Source organism: Gossypium hirsutum, chromosome A11, assembly GCF_007990345.1.
Source record: "Gossypium hirsutum isolate 1008001.06 chromosome A11, Gossypium_hirsutum_v2.1, whole genome shotgun sequence".
Classification (NCBI taxonomy): domain Eukaryota; kingdom Viridiplantae; phylum Streptophyta; class Magnoliopsida; order Malvales; family Malvaceae; genus Gossypium; species Gossypium hirsutum.
The window spans coordinates 9289392-9300776 of NC_053434.1; the positions used below are offsets into that span (position 1 = coordinate 9289392).

The 11385-nt window shown below is 29.5% G+C and overlaps 1 protein-coding gene across 4 annotated transcripts; it reads left to right on the plus strand.

Annotated features, from left to right (window-relative positions):
- Positions 1–7274: 7274 nt before the first annotated feature.
- LOC107909766 (F-box/kelch-repeat protein At3g61590) lies at positions 7275–10485 on the plus strand. Of its 4 annotated transcripts, XM_016837406.2 has the most exons (4): positions 7303–7859; positions 7948–8010; positions 8353–8426; positions 9074–10485. In XM_016837406.2, exon 4 carries the CDS (start codon positions 9099–9101, stop codon positions 10308–10310), a length of 1212 nt encoding a protein of 403 aa, XP_016692895.1. In that variant the 5' UTR covers positions 7303–7859; positions 7948–8010; positions 8353–8426; positions 9074–9098; the 3' UTR covers positions 10311–10485. The 4 variants fall into 4 exon arrangements, with proteins under 4 accessions (XP_040936908.1, XP_016692896.1, XP_016692897.1 ...); XM_016837408.2 differs by lacking the exon at positions 8353–8426 and having other exon boundaries at positions 7302–7859; XM_041080974.1 differs by lacking the exons at positions 7948–8010; positions 8353–8426 and having other exon boundaries at positions 7275–7859.
- The last annotated feature ends 900 nt before the right edge of the window (positions 10486–11385 follow it).

An 11385-nucleotide genomic window follows, 5' to 3' on the forward strand; every position in this document is an offset into this window, starting at 1 on the left:
CTATTTTTAAATCAAACTAAACCCAGACCTAAAAAATATATCTAAATTTTTTATTTGACCGACTGGGTACATGGACAACTTTAATACTTACCCTCACCGATGTGGATATTTTTAGGAACACCCCGCAAGTTGCTCAAACAAATAGGTAGTGGACATTAGGTGTGGCTGCACGCGGGACGCCCCCGCTATAAAGTCCGCTAAACACACTGCATATTTTCCACATTTTAGACCTTTTTCCATATACTGTTGCCCTCCATTTTCCATTCCACCCCTCGCCATTCGCCACTAGTTTTAATAAATTCCAAGACCAGTCCATAGAGGTGTGAATGGCCGGGCGGCCCGGCCCGCCCGAAAAATGGGAGGGTTTGGGTAAAAATATAGGCCCTAAAAACGGGCTTGGACAAAAAACGAGACCCGTTTAGAAAACGGGCCGGTTCTCGGGTAAGATTATTTTGGCCCGGGCCCGGCCCGGCCCGATTTTAATATTAAATTATTTTAAAATTTTTTATTTTTAATTTTAAATAACTTTTATACTTTTACTTTACTTTTTTTGTTGTTTTGATGTTATTTTGATATTGTAAAACTTTTGTTATTAATATAATTTAATTCTTAATTTAGTTTTAATTTGTTTCAATTTTTCAATTTTAATATAATTACTTTTTATTATATTTTTAATTTATGTATTATTTTAATAATTATTTTAGTCCCATTATTTATTTATTTTTTGTTTTAATATTTGTTTTTATGTTTTAAATGTATTTGATTTATTATATTTTAAAGTTTTTTATTTAATAAAAAAACAAAAAAAAATTAATATGACCGGGTCGGGCCGGGCTCGGGCCTACCATTTTTTTTCTCTGGCCGGGCTTGGACAAATTTTCAGGCCCATATTTTGGGCCGAGCCCGAGCCTTGAAAACAGACCAAAATTTTTTATGGACCCTTCCCGGCCCGGCCCATGCACACCTCTACCAGGCATTACAACTACTCCCAGTTAGCATTACAACGAGTCTATAATAATAATAATTTGGTGAAGCTTATACATGTTTGCGTCGATCCTATTCCTTCTCTCTCTTATTCTCTCGATATGAATAAAAACAAAACAAAAAAAAAAAACATTATAGAAGTGGTTAATAGTGTTGGAAGCCTAATCGGACGTTGGTTGATCATGTTCAACTTGGAGTCAAAGTTAGAACAGTTGGTGTTTGGATTTTTGTCTTATATAAATATTGAAAAATCACTAAAATAATATGAATAAAATAAATCATTATTACAATAATATGGGTTCAAAATTTTTAAAAAAAAATTGGGTCAAAGGAGGTGAAAATCGAAATGAGAGATATCAAGTTGGGCATTAAATTTGGATTTTAGATTGGATTGATAAGGAATTCAATTTATGTCAAGTGTGTAAGCTAAGGGGAGCCACACTTGATATAGATTAAATTCCTCGTCGTCAATTTTTACATGGTCCCTCTGTTTATAAATTTTATTTTAAAATAGCATGTTATTTTTTAAATTAAAAATATTAAAATTTATATTTCAAATTATTATAAAAATTTAAAATATTTGAAATACAATTAGTTTTAAAACATGAGAAATTAAAATTTTTTAGTTAAAAAAATTATAGTTACAATTTTAAATTGAAACCTATATGTTACTTTTAAGTAGTTTTAATATTGGTATATTTACTAATAATAAAAATACAGAATTTTAGTTGAAGTCTTTAAGTTTTAATAAAAAAATATTGAATAACCACGTCTAGAAAAATTTGAAGATGAATAAAATAATGAACTTTAATGATTGAAACCACGCTCGAATAATGTAGAAAAGAAACTAGAAATATCTTTTTCAATATTAAAAATTTGATTATTTAAAATATTAAAGTTTTATTATTTTATTCATCATTAAATGGCCTGTGTATACAAAAATTTCAATATACCATTCACTTTAAAATTATATTTAAAAATAGCATGTTTTTTTTTGGTATTAAAAAATTGATTACTTAAAATATTAAAGTTTATTATTTTATTTATTTTCAAATTTTTCTGAAAAGTGATTATTCAATATTTCTTAAGAAATAGAATACTGTTATAATTTAAAATAGGTTTTATTAACAATTTGATCATTAAATTATATTCATTTGTTCACATTAGTATATTTTGGTACTTGAATTATAGTTTCATTATTTTTTTGCTCCTTATCGATAACGGTGTTAAAAAAATCAGCAACCAAATGGAACATGCCACGTGTCCCTGTTGGTCGGTGATGTGGGTGTTGACTAGACCAAAAAATTATTAAAAATTGTAAAAGAATATTTTAAAATATATAAAATTGTAAAATAATATTTAAAATTAACTGAAATCATAAAAAAAATTTGTTGACTACACCATTAGTCACTAAACTATAAGTTAGTTTTTGTTTAGATCACTTAACCTAAAAAAAGTTACAAATTGATAACTGAAAAATTCAAAAGTTTTCATTTAAGTCACAGGGCTATTAAAGGTTATATGGCTTTCTTTATTTGCACTATCTGCACCAATTGAAAGTTCTCTTTTCATCTCTCTTCTATAACTCAATTTTTTTATGAAATAACTTTAGACGTCATGAATTTGGGAACCAAAATTTAAACAATTTTTTCTCTGATCTTCGACACTGACTGTTAAATCAACTTGGATCTAAGGTATGTTATTCTACTCATTAATTAGTATTGATTCATTGTATAAATTATTGAATCATCACTTGGAGCTCACCGGTGAAGCTTTTAAAAAAAAACCTTAACAATCTAATGACTTAAATGAAAACTTTCGAATGTTAAGTGACCAAATTGTAACTTTTTTAATTAACTAAAATAAAAACTTATTTACAATTTAGTGGCTAATTATATAATTTACCCAAAATATTAAAAGAGCGTATGAGAAAAAAAAAAGAAAAAAGGAAAAGATAGCAACACACTTTTATAAGAAAAATGAAAGCAAATCGGTTGAATACAGCTACTTTACTTACCGTAACAACAACATCGAAACAAATAATCCATAAAATCTCAAGTAGTCGTAATTATTTATATAAATACGAAAACTATATATTGTTAATAATTAGACCGACTGCTGCTGAGCGTGCCCTCTGACCCTTGCTGCTAAAAATATCGTTTTCAATGTTCGGGTTAATACCTCTTTCAGTGTCCTGTCTTTGACTTTCACATTATAAGTATATACAAATAAGGCAATATGTTTTATATTCTACATATATTTTCCGATACAATGAGTGGGTATTGTAACAATGTTTTATGATTAAACCCATATCGAAAAGAAATAGTAGGTTATAGGTAAATATGTTTATAAAAGTTGAGCAACATATTAAAAAATTATTAAAAAAAATGAACCCGCCATTTTAATAATATTGTAAGTGAGAAATGAGTTGATGTGCACAAAAATGCTTGGCTGGAAAGAGGTCCACTAGTGGTGATGCCACTATCAACTTTTTTTTCTTTTTTCAGTTTCCCATTAATACAAAGCAAAAACAAACATTAATATGTCACTAAATATCATTAAAAGTCAACTCAGTAGTGTTAATGTTCACTATCCGTCGGCTATTCGATTTATTACCGACCAATTCTGGGTTTCATTTTACATGCATGGTGCCACCAACCCGCACCAATCAACCAAAAGGAAATTTGTGGCCAAACACACGCACACCTACAAAAAAGGAATTTCAGCTTTTGTTTTTTTATTATTGTAAAAATAATTTTTTAAATAAGTGTATTTCTTGAATTTTGAGTATGTGTTTTTTTTTCTCTTACAAGATTGTTATTATTTTAATCAATAATTAAAGAGTGAAAATCAGAGTTTTATTTTGTATTGTTGGAACAATTTAAAGGATAGTGTATAGAACTAGACTATTGATGAAGATTTGATAAAAATAAAAAATAAAATTATTTTACCATTAAATCACAACTAAAATAAAAATAACGTCTTGATGAGCAGGAAAGCAATATTTGGGGGTGAGCAAATCCCAATTTTATAATATGATCAAGTTGGTGTGGAGAGTTAAATTATATTGATTAAATTAAAGAAAATAAAAAAAATTTATGTATATTATTATTTAAGCCTTAATTGAGTTGGTGTAACTCGTTAACATGATACCAATTTTATTAAGAAAAATATAAAAATATTATTTTACAATTAAAATAAGTTATATTATTCGAATGTAATTTAATTTTTTTATTATAAAAAAATCAATAAAAATATTCAAATACTGTGATTTAAACCCATGCTATTTACATCAATAAAACATTAATTTTACCACTGACTCAAAGCTTTGTTTTAATATGATATTTATATTTTAGTTTTATTATGCATATTTTATTACTTCCATCAATTATATATCAATATTATTATTTAACCATTAGTTGAGTTAGTGTCAAGTCAATCGGACACCAACTCAACCAAAACCAATTAAAATTTTATAATTTTATCATGCACACTTTATTATATCTATCAATTGTATATTTATATTATTATTTAACCCTGATTGAGTTGGTGTCATGAATCAATCAGACATCAACTCAACCAAAACCAAATATAATTTTATATATGAAATTTGAGCCCGTGACATTTGTATTGATAAAACTTTAATTTTACCATCCAACAAATATTTTATCTTAAAATATTTTGTAAATTCTAATTTTATTATGCATATTTTATTACCTCCTTTAGTTGTATTATAATGTCATTGATTGAGTGTGTGTCACGAGTTAACATGAAATTAACTCGAGATTTATTACAATAACATGATAAATAACTGTAGTGCATTTAATATTCTTAATCTAATGTATTTATGTGTTTAAATTTGATTTTATTCACAATTTTATCTATTTTTTATTTTAATATCGTACATATTGCATGCCTGATTATTAATTAGTTTCAAATTATATATTTCATTATTTATTGTATATACAACATTGTATTCTAAAAACGTAATATTCACATGTGAGTGGTTGAATTTTTAGTAAAATAGTAAAAGTATTGATGTGGTTTCACATTTTATTTGTTCATTGATATATAAATACCTATACTAATATTTAAGCTCCTAATTGTGTTTCTGTCATGAATCAATCTCCACAAACTCAATTAGGGAAATTACAAAAATGCTATTCTGTAATTAAAACAAGCCATATTATTTTAAGGTGCTTTAGTCTTTTTATTTTTACAAAAAAAATGCATATGACGAGATTTGAACTTACGTCAACTAAATTCATAAAACTTTGAATTTACCAATTAAACAAAACTTCATTTTAATGTACTTTTATATATTTAATTTAATATGCATAATTTATTATATTCATCAGTTATATATTTATACTTATTATTTATGTTCCTGATTAAGTTGGTGTTATGAGTCAACTGGGCACTAACTTGGTTAGACAAATTATAGAAATGTCATTCCGTAATTAGAATAAGCCATATTATTTGAGGATATTTTTGTCTTTTCATTTTAATAAAAACCAATAAAAAATGTATATTGTGGGGTTTAAATCTACGCTGATTGAATTAGTAAAACTTTAAATTTATCGCTCAACCAAAACTCCATTTTAATGTGTTTTATACAATTTTATTTTAATGCGGATTTTGTTATTTCCAACGGTTGTATTTCTATACTTAGTATTTATTAGTGTCACTCATCAACCAAATCTCAGCTTAGTTAGGAAATTACCAAAAAAGTCTTTTAAATTATATGATTTTGTGTGTATTTTTGTCTTTTTTCTTGTAATTTTATAACCAATACAAATTTATCCACAATGGGATTTGAATCAAGTACACCATGCATATAATTTTTTTATTTACCGTATGAATTAAAGTAATTTTTAGTTTTTATTTGAAACTTTAATAAATATATTTGTGTTCTAAATTTTTATATATTTTTGTATACGAATAATGTTGATTGAGTTAGTGTTACAAATGAATACGACACTAACTCAGGATCAATGAAAAACAATTGTATTAATTTATTATTATTAATCCAATGCGTTTTTTTGTATTTAAATTTAGTTTTACTCACAATTTAATCTATTCTTTTCATTTTAATATTGTATATATGTATGTGATAAGATTTCTAATACACACATACATCAAGGGAAAAGTCAGAAATTTTTTTTGGAGAGGCCGAAATTAAATTGCATATTTTTACGATAATAAAAATATATTTTCACAATTTTAATAGCTTATATCTTTATAATTTTTAAAGAATTAAATCAAATTATCATTATTAGTTCAAGAATTTATAAATTACAAATAAATCTAATGAAAATGTTAGAGAGAACCGAGACACCTACCAACCCCTTTAACTTCGATACTAATATACATATATGATAAGATTTTTAATATATATTATATTGCTGAAAACTATCCATATAAACCACTGCTCACACATTTTTTTTTGCAAGCATTAAATTTTAGTTTTTACTTTTTTGAAGGGAGATTTTGCTTTTGTCTTCCTTATCCGTTCGTTAATCTATTTATGTAATAATTCATTATTAAATGATATTATTCTTACTTTAAATATATATATATATAATTACACGTGGTTTTTGACATTTTAAGGTCATAAACAAAATAATAAATTAGGCCATTTAAAAAAATATATAAAATGTAATATAATAAAAAGTAAAAAAAATTTGGACCTTAAAAGATGAAATATTTATAATAAAAATTTAAAAGCCTTAACTATTTAATTAAATTATTTTAGTTTGAAAATTATTTTATGATATTAAAAGTTGAAAAAATATTTTTTTAAGCCTCTCTCAACCTTAGACTTTAGGTAGCTGTAATCTCAAACAACCCTAAAAAACGGATTTACATATAATATAAATGAATATCGATTTTGAAAATGAAATATGGTAATAATAGTTATTAAGAATAAATTTATTCTAAAAATAGTACCTTCATTAAAAAAAAAAAACTTATATTGGATTAAGATAGGGTGGTTTTGAATACTATTCAAACACATTGTTAACCTCCCCCTCCAATATTTGCGATATTAACTAATTTATATTAATTTTGAAGTGATTTTTTTTTGAAGAAATATGAACAAAATTTTATATAAGTATATTAATGCGACATTAATTCAATAATACTATTTAAATATTTAATTAAAACAATTATATAAAGTCATTTTAGGAATAAAAAATAATATAATATTTTATTTACTTTTTCTAAAATAATATAATAATTTTCCTATCCTATCAATAAAATCAACATCTTGCTTGAAGACACCTCAAACTTTCATACCTTCTCACCCCACACTTATTTCGTTGTTGTCATTTTTTTAGACTAAAAGGAAAAGGAGAACATTCAAAAAAGAGAGAGAGGAAAAAAAAAAGAGAGCCACGCGCCACACGCGCTCCCTTACCACTCTCCGTTTATTTGTTACTTTCTCTGTCAGTACTCAAAATATTCATGAACATAGCATCCTTTACATAAACCGGTTTCTCTCTTTCATTCCTTTGCCTATCGTTTTCCTTTTTTTTCTATTGTTTGTTAAAAACACTGCTAAGGAAAACCGAAACCAAAATCTCTTTTCTCTACAATGGGTTTTGCGCAGGAATTTATTATGAGCCGAATCAGGAGTAACCCTTTCACTGTTCTCTGTTGTTTTAAGGGGGAATAAAAAAGAAATTACATATTGTCTCCGTTAATCTTCTTTAAATATTTCATTTTTGACGTTATATTTCACTGCCAATGATCAGTTTTTTTTTTCCTTTTTCATGTGAGCTTGATTTTTCTTTGTTTTTTGTTAAATCTTGAAACTTTATCTGAATCTACCAACACCCATTTCTTCAGTTATCCCGGAATCAGCTCCACTACAGGTTCGTGAGCATGTTTTCTGGGAGAAAAATTTTCACTTTTTTTTATTGATCCGTTTCCCTGTCTTTAATCTAATGATTTTTGGTTTAGTTGGTGATGCTGCTTGATTCTTTTAGTTATGTGGGGTTTTCACCTTTGATGTTTGATTGATAGGTAAGGGTGGCCTGATCCTTCTTTCTTTTTACCTAACATTATTTATTTATTCTTAAAACGTTTTTTGTTCTTTTCTTTTTCTTTTTTTTTGGGGGGGGAGGGGGTTGCTAAATTCATGAAAGATTGTTTATTTAGCTGAAAAGAACATAATTTGTTTTGGATTAAATTCTCTTACTCGCAAGAAATCTGGTTAAAAAAAGTGTTTCCTTTTTATATAACTTTGATGTTACTCTCTGTAAATGCTTTTCTCCTTTTTTCAAGTAACAAATGATTCACATTTTTCTGTTTTTGCTTCTGTATATATCCAATGATAAGGTCTTTTTTTAAAATTTATTGATGCAGTTAGATTGATTTCCCTGTGTTTGATATTATCTCCCTCTTAGAGATCAGAATTCTGGCATTGTCCTCCTTTTGAGGTAACATTAATTTAATATGTTGGTTGATTTGTTCCCTTAATCGTTTGTATCTCCTTCTAAGTATGTGTCTTAGCTATGATACAGATGATTAGATGCCTTAAATTTTTATGTTTCTTTTTTTCTCCCTTCATCTGAGGTTTTTTTGGCTGTGTGAACTTGGTGCCAAATCCTTTTATTGGCATGCATGTAATCCCATAGTTTTAACCCCCCCCTCTTTTTTTTATTGAATTGTTTTCCTTCCTCAAGCTTCAAGTTATGGGTTTTGTTTTTTTGTTCTTTCATGTTCTTATGCTTGGCAGCTTAACACGGTTATGCAGTCATGTTTCCATACAATATGTCACATTTTAATCGTCCTTTTCATCCTTTCCTCTTTAAAATTAGCCCAATGTGCTTCCAGTACTTTTTGCTTTCTCGTCGATTTTGTAGTATGCTTCATACTAAGGCATGAATAAATTTTTTGCCATGCCTTTCTTATATCAATCTGTTATATATGTTCAGGTCCCTTGTGTTTGGACATGGCCTAAGATTTTTAATTAGTTCTTCATGATTTCTTGCTTTATGTGGTGACAGATTTCCATTTACTTTCTCTTTACCTGCTTGGTTTGGTTTTGTGAAGAAATTTGTTTTTGTTTTTGTTGAATTCTCAGGAATTTTCTTTAGCTGTTCTTCATCATGAAGGGAGAGACTTCATGGATCAGCCATTGCTTTGATGACATGTCAAAAGAAATTGGTGGCTTAGATTCGTTTTCGGAACTTATTGATGAAGGTAACAAAGAAACAGCTGCGGTTTCTGTGGACTTAATCCTACCTGACGACTTGTTAGAACGGATCTTGGCTTTTCTCCCCATCGCTAGCATTTTTCGAGCTGGTTCTGTTTGTAGAAGGTGGCATGAGATTGTCAGTTCCAAAAGGTTCCTATGGAACTTTTCGAATGTTTTATCGCAAAAGCCTTGGTATTTTATGTTTACTAGCTCTGATGAACCGGTTGGTTATGCCTATGACCCGATCCTTCGAAAGTGGTACGGCATTGAACTGCCTTGCATTCAGACTCCTAACTGGTTTATTGCTTCATCATGTGGCTTGGTTTGTTTCATGGACAATGACAGTAGAAGCGAGTTGCATGTCTGCAATCCAGTCACTAAACATTGCAAGAAGCTCGAGGATCCCCCTGGTCTGAAATTCCCTGATTATAGTGCGCTGTCGATCTCAGTGGACAGGACGTCACACAATTATACTGTATCTGTTGTGAAGTCTAAACAAGTTCCTGGGAATTTCTTCCAATGGGACCTTTCAATTCATATTTATGATTCGGAAACTAGGATGTGGGCAACCTCCTTGACTGAGGTTTTGACAGGATGGAGGGGTGGAGATGAAAGTGTGATCTGTGATGGGATTTTATACTTTCTGATATACTCAACTGGGGGTGGCACACCAGAAAACCGGCATGGTCTAGTTACATATAGTCTCTCTGGTCGATCATCTCCGTTGTTGAGGAGTTTTATTCCTGTGCCTGGCCCTCTTACTTGCGGTCGTCTGATGAACCTAAAGGAAAAGCTGGTTGTGGTTGGAGGTATGGGGAAGCAAGACCGGCCTGATATAATCAAGGGGATTGGAATCTGGGTTCTTGAGGGGAGGAATTGGAATGAGGTTGCTCGCATGCCCCATAAGTATTTCCAAGGGTTTGGTGAATTGGATGATGTTTTTGCTAGCAGCGGTACAGATGATCTCATATATATCCAGAGCTATGGTGCTCCAGCTCTTCTTGTTTTCGACATGAATCAGAAACTATGGAAATGGGCGCAGAAGTGTCCGGTATCAAAGAAGTTCCCTCTTCAGCTTTTCACTGGTTTTTGCTTTGAACCTAGACTCGAATTTGCTCCTTAATTGATTTCTTATTGGTTTGAGGGTAATTCATCCCAAATTCCCACCATTCCTTTTTCCTTTTTTGGTTCTTTCCCTTTGGCTTTTATTTTGAGTTATTATGAATTATATCACTGTCCAAAAGAAAATCACACAGCGGGTAAAGGTGGTCATTTATGAAAATTGAAGATATTAGTAATTCTTTTGCATTGCCAAATCTTTTATCTGCAGATTAATAACTTTGTCTCTGATACAAGGATTTTTCATTCATTTTTGGAGTATTGATGAGTCGAGAATTTACTGTTTGCCTGCTGCTGCTGCCTCTTTTATTACACTCCCATCACCTACAGTTTAAGTTAAGCTGGGAATGCCATTAAATTAGAACATCGAACCTTCATTTACTTTGCATTAAAGAAGTGGTAATCGAACCACAGGGAAAAGAGGTGAAATCTATCGGTTACCCTGTGAGGCATTTTTCTTGTTATGGTTTTTGTGTGGAACCCCACTGCATATCATAATTATCGTTATTATTTTATTATAGAGATTTGTGGATTTGTGCAGAAGCAGAGCTGGCTATTTGCATTTGCATATATTCTGATTCTTCTGTCGTCGATTACTATTATTATTATCGCAAACGGATGGTTTGTACTCCTTCCTTAAAACATACAAAAGAGAATTTTCTTCCAACTTTGTTGTCTAGCGTATTCCGTAATTCCCACCGTTTCATATTTTGTCTTTTAATTAAAATTTGGTCTTAGAAACCAAGAAAGGTTAAATTTTGCAAGAGTCATGGTTTTTGCTTTAGGCTGTGTGACTATCAGATAAAATAATACAAGGGTTTAACAACTCGACACAACACTGTTAAACGTGCCCCAGGCATGCCTTTGCCAAATAAAGCAACCAAACGCATCTTAATTTGACTGCTTTTGCTTTGCCTTGAGTGAGTTGAGTTAGGTGGCACAATTTAAGGCCCAAGGAAAGGGAAAGTGGTCCAAATGGAAATAAATTTGGATCAACTGACAATAACCCAAACCAACTTAACTGTAACACTGAGTCCAACTGAGCCAACCGCACGCCAATGGACGCGAAATTTTCCTTC